The 15,924-nt window shown below is 44.5% G+C and overlaps 1 protein-coding gene across 7 annotated transcripts in view; it reads left to right on the forward strand.

The window, feature by feature from the left end:
- SLC4A4 (solute carrier family 4 member 4) overlaps positions 1 to 15,924 on the forward strand; it is a 193,103-nt gene that overhangs the window by 164,396 nt on the left and 12,783 nt on the right. For all 7 annotated transcript variants that reach the window (XM_081206955.1, XM_081206957.1, XM_081206952.1 and 4 more), the window contains 6 exons: positions 435 to 623; positions 1,874 to 1,987; positions 3,787 to 3,948; positions 8,912 to 9,090; positions 9,349 to 9,421; positions 13,098 to 13,166. In XM_081206955.1, the coding sequence (XP_081063081.1) occupies positions 435 to 623; positions 1,874 to 1,987; positions 3,787 to 3,948; positions 8,912 to 9,090; positions 9,349 to 9,421; positions 13,098 to 13,166 (786 nt within the window). The remainder of the gene's footprint in view (positions 1 to 434; positions 624 to 1,873; positions 1,988 to 3,786; positions 3,949 to 8,911; positions 9,091 to 9,348; positions 9,422 to 13,097; positions 13,167 to 15,924) is intronic.

The raw sequence follows: 15,924 nt of genomic DNA on the forward strand, positions 1-15,924 counted from the left end.
AAGGCAAGATAAAGTTTCGGTTCACACAGCCAAAACTCCTGCGTGACAAATTACTCCAGGGGAGGCTATTCCACCAAGCTCTGCCCTACCTCCTTACTTAGCATCTTTTCAGCGTGGTCCCAGTGTTTTCATTGTAGAAGGCAGCAGGGAGGTGGATGGAAGCAAAACCAGAATTGGTCCATTCTATCATTGATTCAGGCTCTGCCTGCTGTTGGTCTCCCAGTGGGCACTGGTCTTCCCTGGATTGCTGTGGTCCTCGCTGTCAGCACTGCAGGAAACTTAGCACCTTGGGGGGGGTCTTGTCCCTGTCTGGGGGCTTCTTTGCATTTCACCCAGCTTTGTGACATGCCTTTGTGGACTGAGAAAGCAATGGTGGATTGCTGTACGCTTCTCTTCATTAGTTAACAGATGCCACCTCTGTTGTTGGTTTGCAGCACAACGGCACGATCGATTGGTCATCTCTGGGAAAGAAGGAGTGCTTGAAATACGGGGGAGTCCTCTTTGGCAACAATTGCAAATACGTTCCCGACATCACACTCATGTCCTGCATGCTCTTCCTGGGCACCTATACCTGCTCGATGGCCTTGAAGAAGTTCAAGACAAGCCGTTATTTCCCAACCACCGTAAGTATCTTGGCGTGTCTGTCATAGCCCCGTCCAAGTCTCATTGCTGAGCGAGCAGGGGCTAGGAGTCTCCAAGGAACGCTTGCCTGAGAGCAGAATCCACATACGAAATAAGACAGTCCAGAGGTCATGGAATCCAGATCATCAGAGCCAAGGATCCAGTCCAGAGGTCAGGGAATATATTCTGTCATTGTCAGCATTCCTTTCACCTGCCTCTCTGGTCCATTGGTTACTGGAGAAACAGCTGATGGTATTCTCCAGAAGCATTTTTCTGAACACTGATTTCATTGTGTGCTTCTTTGCTTTTTCCTTCTGTGTCCATCAGACACTCACTGGGCAGTACCTTATTTAAGTGGCAGCCAAAGTAAAATGAAATAGTTGCTCACAGTAGCCTGGTACTACTTTTTAACTAAGGATGGAATGTCTTCCTTCTGAATGTTATTTTATCGTTTAATTTTTAAAATAATTTTAATGTCCATATTTTGGGTTGTTTTGACTGGTTATTCTGTGCACTGCCCCTTTGACCCTATGGGATGAAGAGCAGTTACACGGACTATGGTGAAGTTGCCTGCTGTTAGTTGTGCTAATGCACCTTTGTGTTACTGTTATGTGTGTTGCCAGGCAGGAGATTGCTATGCGTATTTTTAATGAGTTACACGTATTTTGCGTAAGTGTGTTACTATTGCAATGTATTTTTTTACTTAAGCCAATGCTTTTAAATATGTTGTAAGTTGCTTGGAGATCTTTTTTTGTGTGTGTGTGTGTGTGTAACTGTTAGGATATTTCCGTTCCACCTTAAAAGGGAGCAGGCTTTGTGAGTCAGAGTCTGTGCATGTCCTGTTCACAGGATGTTTATGTCTCTATTGCTTTCGTTTTCTCTCTCTCTGCTGGAGACACTGTTGCAGGCAGTCATGTCTTTCTTTGTTCTGATCAACGCTGAATAAAGCTTGTAAATAATGCTCTCCTGCGTGCAACTTCTGCTGTGACTATCTGCTGATAGAGTGTGCATGAGCTCTAGAATGTGGCAAGATAACTTCTAGAAACTCATGTCGCTAATCGATGATACTGTGTGCTTATGAGAGATCGATGGATCGTCTGGCAATGGGGCCATGATGGACTTTATCTCCCTGGCAGTATCCCAACAGTAAGAAGCAACTAGGAAGTTCAAATAAAGAATAACAACAGAATATAATACATAATACATATAATAAATAAACAACCACCACAATCAACACCTCTGTTTTTTCCAGGCAAGGAAGTTGATCAGCGACTTTGCCATCATCCTTTCCATCTTCATTTTCTGTGGAATTGATGCTCTGGTAGGTGTGGACACACCAAAACTCCTTGTGCCAAGCGAATTCAAGGTAAGTCGATCATTCCATCCTCAGCTCCCATAAAAGAAGGCAAGAAACTTGTTATGTATTGAGTTGGCGAACATGACCCTTTGTGTTGTGGATGCTGCTTCACCATTGCCCACTCCCCATGATGTAATGTAATGCATCTGGGAACTGCATGGGATGGGCACATCATATGGTTGCCATACGTCCGGAATTTCCTGGACATACCCAGAATACTGCTGTTGGAAGCAGTATCCGGGTGGAAATTGGCAAAATGTCCGGGGGAAATCCGGACATATGGCAACCCATGTTGGCAGTGTTGTTTTTCTTTTTTTCTTTTTAAAATTATTTTATTTTTTGCCAACCACCAAAACACAAACAGTGAAATCTCCCAGGCGGCTGATACATTGGATATACATATTCAATAATATACATACAGTGGAACCTTGGGTTGCATACTCTTCAGGTTACATACGCTTCAGGTTACAGACTCCGCTAACCCAGAAATAGTACCTCAGGTTAAGAACTTTGCTTCAGGATGAGAACAGAAATCGTGCTCCGGCGGTGCGGCAGCAGCAGGAGGCCCCATTAGCTAAAGTGGTACCTCAGGTTAAGAACAGTTTCAGGTTAAGAACGGACCTCCGGAACGAATTAAGTACAGGTACCACTGTATTCAATAATAACGTATTCAAATCAATCATATGTACACTTCTATATACCTTAACACTCCTCCCTCCAAAAGGTTTATTTAACTTTTAACATTTTAATTGCCCCAAATTGTTCAAACCTACCCAAATAATTCAATATCTTCTCAAACCAATCCTCCTCTTTCTCACTGACCAGTGCTGTTCTTGGTTTGTTTTTTTTATAAAAAAAATAGCTCAAAAATGTCTTTTTTGGGGCGATGTTGCCAAAATCGCTCAACAGCTTTGGCCAAAATAAAATAACTTTTGTGTCCAGATTTGCATGTATTGAAATATGGCAACCCTAATATACAGCACTAATGTGGGAAGCTAGCATGAGCTGACTCTCCCACCTGGTTCCCTCTGGCAGCCATTACAGCTACATGAAACTGGCTACTACACTACAGAAGTGTGTGAAGCGTCCCTGAGAGCAGCCAAGTGCTGCTGCTGTTTTCTGCTTTGTGGGTTTCTGAGCTTCCCTCACCCACCCTGTTGGTTCTTTCTGCCCTTTCCTCTGAGCTGTTGAAGGCCGCAAGAATTGCACTCACTCCCAATATGCTGCCAAGCCAAGGTTAAGTTCTTGAACTAAAGCCCTGAACAACCTGGGGCCGGGTTATAAAACTTGACTACCCTGCCTGGTCACGTCAATACTTTGGAGAGACACTTTGTGGCTCCTTATGCTCCCAAGGTCCATTTTATGCCCTCCAAGACCAGGGCCTTTAGTTTGGTGGCACCTGTCCTTTGGAATATGCCCTCAAGGAACATCAGACCTGCAATATTGGCAGGTACCTTCTTAAAACTCATCTGTTCGCCAAGGTGTTCCGTTGATGTATTACTGATCTACTGATGGGTGGTTGGTTTTATATTTGCTCTATGGATGTAATTCTGTTGTTGATTTTTATGCTCTTTGCCAACCATTAACACTGGCAGCTCGGAACGTTTTGCAAATTAATAAGAGGCCACAAAGAAGTGAGAATACGCCCCTGCTGGTTGGGATTTTTTTTTTTTGTTATGGTCCCTGAAGGTCCTGCATTCTTCTCTAAGAACTTGGTGTTCCAGTGATCTAGCAAAGTGTTCATTTGGTCCAGATACGTTTTTTGCTATGTCTCTCTAATATTCATCTTCATCTCCTTTTCCCCGAAGCCAACAAGCCCCCACAGAGGCTGGATCGTCCCGCCATTTGGCGAGAATCCCTGGTGGGTGTATCTGGCAGCAGCCATCCCTGCATTGCTGGTGACCATCCTTATCTTCATGGACCAGCAGATCACAGCTGTTATTGTCAACCGGAAAGAACACAAACTCAAGGTTGGTGCCTGGAACAGGGATGAATCCAGGAGCTCATGGGTGTAATTATAAGAATCTCACCAACGAAGTGAGAGTGGGTAACTTTCTAACCTTCCAAGGTTTCAGAGGGACGTCTTCAAATGTTTTGGCAAAAAAAACAAAACTTCCAATGTGGTCTTCAGGGTCACTTCGTAGCTGTACATAAGGCCAGGGGTGGGAGAGTTGTGTATCTCTAGTGGTTGCTGGACTAGAGTTCAGTTCACATCATCTCTGACCATTGACCATGCTGGCTGGAGCTAATGGGACCTGGAATCCAACAACATCAGGAAGGTCCTTGGTTCCTTACCATTGGCCTTGTACAGCATTTCCCAAACTTGAGCCTCTACCTGCTTTTGGACTACAGTTCCCATCATCTCTGCTAGATGGGGATGATGGGAGTTGTAGTTCAACAACAGCTGGAGACCCAAGTTTGGGAAACACTGGCCTAGTTCAATACACCTCACGCTAGTCTTACCATTATGTAGTTTTGGTAACCTAGGCTATAGATTAAAAAAGGGTTGGTTTTTTTTCTGTTGTACAAAAAGTTTCTCTGTCTCTGCTCAGCTCAGATACCAGAAGTGAACTGGTCTAGGATAAAAATGCCGGGGGCAATAGACTAACAAGGTGTCATAGGATTCAGCTATCTGCACTTGTGACCCCCTTTTGATATGAATTTCAAATCCCACCCCTGTGGGCGCTTTATACGTGAATGGAGCAAACTTGTAATTAAACAAACACGGTTTCTTTTGTCATATCTAGCTTGCGCTGAAGAAGAGGAGTTGAAAATGTTTTCTAAAGAAATAAAGATGGCCTTTGTTTTGGCTTTAGGTCAGGAAATGCTGCCCAGGAAGTATGTTTTTGGACTCCACCGGTCTTGGTTTCTTTCTCAATGAACATTTACTCCTTGTTTATCTCATACCGGTGTCTGCGTACTATTTTTCTTCCATCTGCATATAGCTGGGTGGAGGCTCTTATTCAAACCTCTGCCGAGGCTGATTCTTGCTTAGATGGGACCCGGTCCCACATCTGCTGCAGAAGAAGGGCACCAGTCTCTGTAGGTTGCTAGCAAAGTTCGTCATGTACCCCCTCCCAGAGGTAGTTACTTCACCTTCTGTAGCAGCAACCAAAGGGGGATTTGAACAGCTGTCAAACTTTCCATAGCACTGATTTACAATTGCAAGGAGGGTAATCATGGCAGCTGTGTGCAGTTTCCTTCTAATTCTGCAAGCCCAAATGTGAGGTGAGCACCTGGAATTACACCTGAGCTACCTATGTATAATATTCAGCAAGAGCATTAAGCTCCTCTGGGGGTGCAGCAGATGGATCTTCCTGTTTCTGCCACATGTTTGTGTGCCAAGCTGTGTATTGGGCCCAGAAAGAAGAGAAGAAGAGGAGTTTGGATTTGATATCCCGCTTTATCACTACCCTAAGGAGTCTCAAAGCGGCTAACAATCTCCTTTCCCTTCCTCCCTTCCCTTCCCAAACACTCTGTGAGGTGAGTGGGGCTGAGAGACTTCAAAGAAATGTGACCAGCCCAAGGTCACCCAGCAGCTGCATGTGGAGGAGCGGGGAAGCGAACCCGGTTCCCCAGATTACGAGACTACTGCTTCTAACCACTATACCACACTGGCTCTCAGAAAGGCTCTCACCAGAAAGGCTCCGGATACCATTTTTCTCCTCCTCCTGCTGCTGTTTTGCTATTCAGGACCATAGGGACAGCTCTGGGCAACAAAAACGTTTGTCACCTCAACTTGGCCAAGCAAAATGAACATTTGGGCAGCGTGGGGTGAGCCTCTGGAGGTGAAGTCAAATCGCTGCATTAGCACCACCACTGGGTACAAGCCTGGGCAGTGTTTGTGGAGGTCCTGGGCTGCCCAGATGACAAGACCCTCCTCTTGGTTTTGCTGATGTGGTCCAGAGGAAAGCAGAGCATAGAATCATAGAATCATAGAGTTGGAAGAGACCACAAGGGCCATTGAGTCCAACCCCCTGCCAAGCAGGAAACACCATCAGAGCACTCCTGACATATGGTTGTCAAGCCTCTGCTTAAAGACCTCCAAAGAAGGAGACTCCACCACACTCCTTGGCAGCAAATTCCACTGTCGAACAGCTCTTACTGTCAAGACATTTGGCACCAGCTTGGCTGCAGGAGTTGCAGGAAGGAGGCATACAAGGCACCACCCAACTGTCTTAGGGACTCCACTCTGGATTTGTGTAGGGTTTATTCCTTAGCCTTTTCTTCTCCCAAAGATATCCTGCATGGCAGCGGAGGTTTAGGATCAGAGTTTCCCTTTTCCTAGATGGGTTTCTCTTCCCAGGTGGATGAGCCCCATCTGTCCAAGCTCATATAGTAGGCCCTGTTATTAGTGGCTATGAGGGCTTGATTTCAACAGGTTGTTAGCCACCTTGGGCCTCGGAGTTCCCATCTGTGGCATCACATTAATTCTCCCTTTTCCTTATATCTTGATTATAGTTGAGCACATTTTTAAATCGGACTCCCCCACAACCTTTGTAACTCCAATTCATATACTGCCAGCTGCACATAGAGCTTCCGTTCTGCCAAATGATTATGCAAGCCACCCACAATCTAGTACCGTCTGGCTTCTTTGGGCTACAGTTCCCATCAGCCCCAGCCAGCGGTCAGGGATGATGGGAACTGTAGTCCAAAACACATTGGAGGCACCAGTTTGGAGAACACTGGATCACACCCATTCTTTGCTGGTGCCCCTTACGCCCAAAATTCTTAAAACACCTTTGTGGTATTGCTTCTCGCCTCTATCCCTCGTCCCATTCAGACCCCAGCTGAATCTAGCTGAGATTCCTGCATTGCAAGGGGTTGGGCTAGATGACCCTTGGGGTCCCTTCCAACTCTACACTTCTGTGATTCTATGGAAAGCTCCTTAGTTAATGGAGCTTTGCTCCTTAGTCAACACCAGGAATTGAAACAAGACTGAAGCCCACTACGTTTGTGTGCATTCATCCTGTTAACCTTCATTTTCTCTCCCCCCACTTCTCCTTGTTATCTTTCCCCCACTGTCAGAATTTAGATTTAGATTTCTCAGGCCAAAGAGCCTACATTGCCATGTGCACTAATGGTGTTATGTAAATGATAATAACGGCATCTCTTAGCGAGGTCCATCTCCCACTCCGTGGATTTATAAGGCTCATGTGACGTGTGGGGAGGCAATGGGGTGAACAGAACCTACTACTCTCTGCCAGTTGTGGAAGAACAAACAAACCCAAAGAATTCAGGATTGGTTGCTCCTCGGGGGTTTCGGCAGAAGAGGCCAGGAGTCTGTTCCCAGGCTCCAATTAGTGTTCAGTTCACCACACACCAGGGCTACTCGCCTTGGCAGAAATAGCTTCCTGTTAAAGTGCATATCAGTAACAAGGAAGAGGATGCAGTCAAGAGGGGAGGATTTGCTGAAAGATAAACAAGGACCCAATTGTCACTGAGATGGCAGATCTTCATTTCTGGGCTATATTGTACTTCATACAATAGCCAGTGTGGTGTGGTGGTTAAGAGCAGTAGACTCGTAATCTGGTGAACCGGGTTCGCTTCCCCGCTCCTCCACATGCAGCTGCTGGGTGACCTTGGGCTAGTCACACTTCTCTGAAATCTCTCAGCCCCACTCACCTCACAGAGTGTTTGTTGTGGGGGAAGAAGGGAAAGGAGAATGTTAGCCGCTTTGAGACTCTTCTTCATACTGTGGGTGGAGGCCCTTGTGATGCTCCATCCTGCCCCCAAAGTCCCCTCTACAGTGGTACCTCTGGATGCGAATGGGATCCGTTCCAGAGCCCCGTTCGCATCCTGAGGCGAATGCAACCCGCATCCACGGCTTCCACACATGCACGAGCGGCGAAACCCGGAAGTAATGCACTCCATTACTTCCGGGTTGCTGTGGAATGCAACCCAAAAATACTCATCCTGAAGCTACTTCAACCCAAGGTATGACTGTATGTGAAAGACCAGCTCCATCAGAAGGAAGAGTTCAAAACTGCAGTTTGAAATGCAAAGCCTGGACGCAAGTACCACCTCAGTGTTTACCTCCTCTGTGGGAACCAGGTGTGCTCTGTAATTTGTTTAATAGGTTCCGAGTTCCTTGTGTTTTTGCAGCTGAGTGAGTCACACCTATAATATTTGCCTTACCAAAAAAACACAGTTTCACAACCCTGGCTTTTAGGTTCCTTCAGCAAGCCAGCCATTGTGCAGTCTTGAGAATTGTTACGCATCGAAACTGGTGGGTGGGTAAGATGATACATGGATTTAGCTAAAGGTGGGTCTTGAGGTCAAACATAGCCATATATGTGGGTTACAATCCAATTTGACCATTCCATAAACAATGGTTGCTTTCTGTTTGCACTGAGATATCAGGTGGTGGGCTGTGTTGAGCACTTGCCTTTCTCTGGAGCAAAACTCAGTGCAAATCTGCAGTAAAGGATAACCCTACAGCATGCTCAGCTCTGGCTCTGCTTAAATACCAACACCTCTGAGGCCGTCTGTTCTATTGTCAAACATCTCTTACCCCTAAGATGCCTCTCCTAAAGTTAAGCTAAAATCTGACTCCCTGTGATTTCCACCCATTGATTCTACCCCCTGCCTTCTGCAGCAACAGAGAACAATTCTGCTCTCCTTTAATTTCCCCTTCTCTAAACTAAACATACCTGGGTTGTCCTCCACCAGGAACCTTAAATTATGCCCTGCCTGCCCAGGAACCTTTTCTTGCAACTTTTCAAATAAAAAATAAGCCCCTTTCCTTGTTTGCATGTGCTTCTCCACTGCATAGAGCCATTTCTGGAGACCTCATCCAGCCGTTTCAAAGATAATTAAGTTAGCAAACAGAGTCAAGGTTGATCCTGTAATGATTCTGTGCTTCTTCCAGCATGGCTTCCCATCACATGCAGCAAGCACCCTACCACTGTTCCTCTTCTTTCCTCTTTGCAGAAAGGTGCTGGCTATCATCTGGATCTGTTCTTGGTTGCTGTGTTGATGATTATATGTTCCTTCATGGGCCTTCCCTGGTACGTTGCTGCTACGGTCATCTCCATCGCGCACATTGACAGCTTGAAGATGGAGACGGAGACGTCTGCACCTGGGGAGCAACCCAAGTTCCTGGGAGTCAGGTAGGCAGCAGGGCCGGCCCTGGCATTGGGCAACTGGAGAAGAGTGGCACTCTTCAGGGAGCAGGGCCCATAATCTGAGTCTTACGCAGAGAGTAGGAGGAAACCTAGCTCAGTAGCGCAGCCCAAAGTAATGAAGAGATAAAAGGCCCTCCAGTCAGTTGTGTATATAATATTTCTTCGTGGCAATTCGCGATCTTCGGATGACGGTGAAAAACTTCTAATAGGAACTGGTCTGATAATTGCTGGCTTTTATTCCAGGGAGCAGAGAGTGACAGGAGTGATTGTGTTCATTCTGACGGGCATTTCAGTCTTCATGGCTCCCATTCTGAAGGTAAATGATTGCTCAACGTTTTTGCCTCTGCTTCACCCTCCACCCAACGCTGAGCTGTGTGTGTCTGTTTTGAGAAAGCTACTAAGTCTGCCATAAACAGTTGGAAGGATTTTTCTAACACATTTAAGGAGCTGTAATAAATTACTGTAAAAGAAGAATTTCAAAATGTCATTGCCTTTGTAGAGTAATAATGTTTCTCAGGAGCAAAGTCATACAGAGGACAGGCAAGAACGTTTTAGGGCAAAAGTGTTTTTGGCAAACTATTGAAGAGTTGCCACAACACTTGCAGGGAATGTGCCTCCCTCAGTTTGAAAAGCATGATGCACCTTTCACTTGGAAAACCCCTTCCAGGATGGTGGAACTACATGTCTTGTGAAGAACAAGCCTGTCACCAAAAATAGCACTGCCCAGCCCATAATGTTTTGCAAATTATCCCTCCTTGACCTCATGCTATGTCATGCTACGCAGTTCTCCACCCTTGTTCCACATCAAGGGAAACCCATAGTAGAACCATCTGGTTGGCCACTGTGGATAGCTCAGTCAGTAGAGCATGAGGCTCTTAATCACAGGGTCATGGGTTTGAACCCCACATTGGGCAAAAGATTCCTTCATCGCAGGGGGCTGCACTAGATGACCCTCATGTTCCTTTCCACCCCTACCATTCTATCTATCTATCTATCTATCTATCTATCATCTATCTATCTATCTATCTATCTATCTATCTATCATCTATCTATCATCTATCTATCTATCTATCTATCTATCTATTCATTTATTTATTGGTTTTCACATATTACATTACAAATCTACCAAAGCCAACACCATTTCTTCCCCATCCCCCCCATACATTTACATTTATATTGCCTCAATCCATCATATTATTCATTTCTCCCTCCTCCCACTTCCCTCCGCCCCCCCACTCAATTTCCTCCACATTATACAATTTACAATAATCTTTGCATTCTATAGTCTTCTCAAAGCATCTATATATTCTTATGATCTTTCCTTACTAATTTTTCTTCCATCCAGTACTTCACATTTTAATCTAGGCATATTAGCATATCTTTTTTTTTTTGAGCAATATTTTGCCGTATATTCATCAAAACATTTCCACACCTTTTTAAAATTTTTGATTCGACTGATTTCTTCTTATAGCATTTAATTTTGCCAAAATTAAATATTCATTTAGTTTACAAATCCATCCCTCCTTTGTGGGGATAGTTTGTGCCTTCCACCTAGCAGCAATCACTATTCTAGCAGCTGTACTTGCATATAGAAAAATTCTTCCCACCCCCTATCATTCCATGATTCTAGGATGTGAGGATTATAGTACTGCATACAACATAGAGCAGGGGTAAGCAACCTAAGGCCAGGGGGGCAGATGTGGCTCAATCACCTTCTCAATCTGGCCCACAGATGGTCTGGGAATCAGCGTGTTTTTACATGAGTAGAATGTGTCCTTTTATTTAAAATGCATCTCTGTGTTATTTGTGGGGCATAGGAATTCGTTCATATATTTTTTCCAAAATATAGTCCGGCCCACCACATGGTCTGAGGGACAGTGGACCGGCCCATGGCTGAAAAAGGTTGCTGACCCCTGACATAGAGGGAGGAACTTGGCGTGGACAGCAGGCTCCTGGTATGGGTAGCAGCTCTAAGCTGCTCGTAACATGCAGTTCCATCCTTCCTGGTTTAACCTGGTGGTGCTGAAATGGAAGTTACCCAAATTTGCAAGGGTTATATGTTTCAAATCTGGGCATGGCATTTTTTGTTTTGCTTTGCTTTATTGCTTTCTGCTTTGCAGGCTCAGATCATTATTTATTATTTTGTGCTCATAGCCTGGCCTCCAAAAAACGGCTCGTGGCAGGTAACAACAACAACAAAATACAATTAGAACAATTGAAATTATGAAACTGAGCCCCAAAACAATGACAGAGTAGCAAAATTGCTGCTGCAGTTCACCTTAAGTCAGGTTGTGACCCACCAGCTGAACAAATGGCTTGACTTGCTATAAAGCAGTTAGTGCTGTTTGCAACCTTGGGTAGGAATAGCATACTGAGTACGAAGAGCAGATCAGGGCAACGTGTGAGCAGCATTCTGTGTCTTTAAAAAGAGGTGCAGCATCTTAAATGTTGTTTTTCCTGCTTGACCAAGAAGGCAAGAGCAAGAGTGCACAGCCTGTATCCTCTTTAATTCTTTTATTCCTTTTTTAATTAAAAAAAGAGAGAACTTTTTCAACCGGCCCTCCAGCTTCTGGGTTGTTCATTAACAGATGAGGTAGAATTGCATACCAGTGCATGGGTCTATATAATCATTTGTAACCAAACCCTGAAGCATAAAACATAGCCACGAAATCTGACGATGGATCAGTGAAGCAGTAATGCAAGGCATGGTGGGAAGAGCTTTTTGCTATACAGTGCCTCTGTACATGGAGGCTCAATTTCATTGTTTTCCATGTACTTAGGCCTCCCTTCCTGTGTTGGCTGACATCTCCCGCTCTAGAAAATGGAGCATTTTCTTTTTTAAAACAGAAAAATTAGAGAAAGCATGAAGCGTTCCAGGATGATGCCATTGTGGCAAAATTCAAAAAGTGATTTAATACCTCCTTTTTAGAAATAAATATGCCCTCAGGACATTTGAACAGAAATAGCAACTGGAGAGTCTTCTTTGTCTATGCACGTAGCAGTAAAACTACCTGCAGAGTTGGGACGGGGAAGAAACAAGAGGCCAGTTAGAGCTCAGGTCAGGCCAAGCCAGACAGGAATTTCTGAAGATGAGCAGCTTAGGGAGTTCTTTCAAGGTCATAAGAAACCAGGTCGGAGTTTAGTTGTGGCTGCCGAGGGCCCCCCCCCCATGGGGTGAATTTCAAATTGTCTCGTATGCAAGTTGCGGTACCTCTGCCAATTCACTCGCTGTTTGTCATGCCACCTGGGCATTTAAACATACGTTCCCAACCTTGGATTCTGAAGTAATCCTGAGACATTTGGATCATGTCTTCCCCCCCTCCATCCTGAGCACATAGAGAAGCCCCCAGGGCTTTTCACTCTTGACCATGCAGTTGGTCATGTTCACTTCACTTTGATTGTAGTAAAGAGCATTCTTTCCTCAACACACTGGGGTCATGTGTTCTCCTGCAGGTCACATCTCTAAGAGATTATATAGGGAATGAACTGATTCCTTAAAGTTCCTGGCATGTGCTTTTTTGTGTGTGTCTTACTTTGCTGTGCACTGGAGGTGCTTAAAAGTGAGCACAATATCTGGAAGCAGGAGAATATAAAGTAGTTCAGGAAGGTCATTGAGTAAGCACTGCCTGCCATATAGTGGCTTGTGCCTGTTACTGCAGTTAGCAATTGTGCTCTGCATATCCTTTGACATAGTTGTTGCTGCTGCTTCTTTTGGGTAGTAGTAGTAGTAGTAGTAATAATAATAATAATAATAATAATAATAATAATAATAATAATAATAATTTATTTATACCCCGCCCATCTGGTTGGGTTTCCCCAGCCACTCTGGGCAGCTTCCAACTGAATATTAAAAACAATACAGCATCAGACATTAATGCTCCTTCAGGTATACAGGACTGAGGCCATTTAGGGCTTTAAAGGTCAGCACCAACACTTTGAATTGTGCCCGGAATTGCTTACTTCATGTTTTTTTCTCTCTCCCCCACTTTTAGTTTATTCCCATGCCTGTGCTGTATGGCGTGTTTCTATATATGGGCGTCGCTTCCCTTAATGGAGTTCAGGTAAGCTTTCTCCTTGGCAGCCCAAGGTCTTACGACTGGTGGGGTGCACATTATAGAAGTCCCTTGTCAGGAGAGATGGTAAACATTAACCAGCCTCCTCATTCTCACACATCTGAAGTAGGTCATTCAGCTCCTGGAAATAAAACACATGGCTCAATTAGTCAGTTGGCCAATAAGGTGCAGGAGACCCCATTGTTGCCATCTTCCAGCTGTGTGCCAATATGTTTCCTCTTCTGGAACTCTGTTCATTTTGATTAACATCGTCTCCTGCCCTCTAGTCTTCCATCTCTTTCTCATTCAGAAAGGCATGCAGAAAATTGACCAGTATGTGTATCACACACACACAAGTACAGGACTGTGGTGGCGATTTATACCATTCCCTGAAACAGTGCTGGATTTACATATAAGCTAAACAAGCTATAGCTTAGGGCCCCACTCTTTTGGGGGGCCCCAAAAAATGTAAAGGGAAAAAAACCACTGGATGTACATTTCCGAAATATAAGATAAAAAACAAATAGAATAAAACCTACATACAGCAACAGTGTTTTGTGTTGTGTAGGCTCCTATGATGTAAGTCATGGGCCTCGCCTGCTCCCTAAAATATCACGGGTTTGCTCATTTCTATATATAGGGTGCCTACATGTTGCATGGCAACATGTGCAAATGGCTTTAGATACCTATTAGGTCCATAAATTACCATATAGCATATTCAACACAAAAAAGTGACAATTTGTTGTTGGCAAAGGATAGCTGGACATATAAAGGGCCCCATTGCCTTCAGTAGCTGAGGGCCTCATCAAACCTAAATCCGGCCCTACCCTGAAATGATACACACTTTATTAATTAAAACAATACATGTATTATTAATGTGTTGTTTTTTTAAGAATTGGCTTCAAAGCTAAGCCTGTTAATATCAGCAGGGTTTCAGGAAAAGCAAGTAGATATGTCCAACTAAGCATGACATTAATACCCCTTGGCAGAGGACTCTTACTGACCCACATTCTTATACTGGGGTCTTTTACTGGCCTCTCTATGTTTCTCTGTGGAACTGCGAACTTAGAAAGTAACATAGATAATTGGTTTGCAGTTCTAATCATTTATCTCTGGAGGAAAAACAGCACAACTGAGAACTCCTGTTTCTGGAACGTAGTGGCCGAAATTTGTGTACTTCCTTATTTTGCAAAAGTGTAAACTGCTTCACAGCCTGAAGTTATGGATGTATTGCACAGTAAGATAAAATGAGATCAAATGCAGAAAAAAATTACTCTTAAAAACAAAACCATTTCTACCAACTTTAAAACAAACAGACAGTAAGAACATTTCTGTAGATGCATAGTTAAAATTCCATGATATGATTGGGTCACACTTCAGGAAAAGCCTTCTGAACACAGACTTCATCTGTATTGTATATTTAAATCAGCATTATATCCTGTGGTAGCAGGAAAGCATTCGCTCCTTAAAGTGGTGAGAAATTGCTTTAAATGTGTCATGCGGATGAACTGTAGAATGCAGTTTTATAACAGAAGGTCCAATTGTCATAGGGGCCTGCTCTGTAGCCGTATGATGAATTTTAGCCTTTCCCCTAAAATGAGACCGCCTCCCTCCAGTTTATGAAGAGGCTTGAGTTGATGTGGCTGAGTTGGCATAAGCTCATGGGAAGCTCGCGGTTCATAAAACTTGGCAAATCTTGAAACCTCGACCACTTTTTAAAATGATTGTCTTGTCGCTTGAGAAAACGCTGCACGAAAGCTCTTTGCCTCGGAGAGCCTAGCATCTTGGAACTGGCACCAGGAAAAGCTGGTCGTGTTTCTGTTAACTTTCTGGCACCTTGTTAATTGCATTGCTCTTCTGTGCTTAATAGAAAAAGGAGTGCATGTTTTGTGTCCTCCCCTAGAGATTTATTTGGGCCTTGGTTTCATTCACTGGATTGAGATTAATCTGGCTTCAGAGTCAGCCAGCTGTGGGCAGCGGGCCAGGGTGCTGCCAGAGGACAAATAGTTTATTGTTAATTCTTGCCTGAGCTTAGGCCTTTACTGAGGCCATCACTCAAGTGGAGGAAAGTGAGGAGGACGGAGGAGGGGAGGTTGGTTCTCAGCACAGGCATACAAGCTAACTAAATAGACGAGGGAGCATCTTTTCCTAGAACAACACACTGCAGGAACACTCACTGGTTCTCAGGTTACACAAAGGTCATCATCAGCTAAAACTTGAGTTGCACATCGTCCTGTCCTTGTGGCAACAATTCCATTATGCATACGGTGGGTTCCTCCTGCCTCACTACAATGTGTGTGTGTTCCAGGGCCGGCACACGCATGAGGCAAGGTGAGGCAATTGCCTCGGGCGGCAGCATCCACAAGTACAGCAGATTCAGCCTCCAAGGAATGCATTGCTCCTCAGTTGTGCCTTTACGGTGGCCTCTTGGGAAGTAGATGATGCTGCTGGTCTCCTCAATGTAGATCACCTGTTCCTCCTTGCCTGGATGTGTGCGTTTGCGGCACCATTTTGTGTTTTGCCTCAGACAAAATGTCTTGGGCTGGCCCTGGCACGCTCGTATCAGAGGTGGCTAGGCTGGGACTAAGAGCTCTGAAAAGGAGTGACGGTGATGGTGAAGTTCATCTGAGTTCAGGCGAAAACCCACCTCAAATTTGGAGCAAGCGTTTACAAATTTCATAATGCTCATTTGACTCTGATTAAAATCAAAGCTGAAAAAGATTTGCTTGAGCCTGGGGTAGCTCAGTCAGTAGAATGTGCAGCTCTT

Source organism: Podarcis bocagei (assembly GCF_964188305.1).
Source record: "Podarcis bocagei genome assembly, chromosome: 9".
Classification (NCBI taxonomy): domain Eukaryota; kingdom Metazoa; phylum Chordata; class Lepidosauria; order Squamata; family Lacertidae; genus Podarcis; species Podarcis bocagei.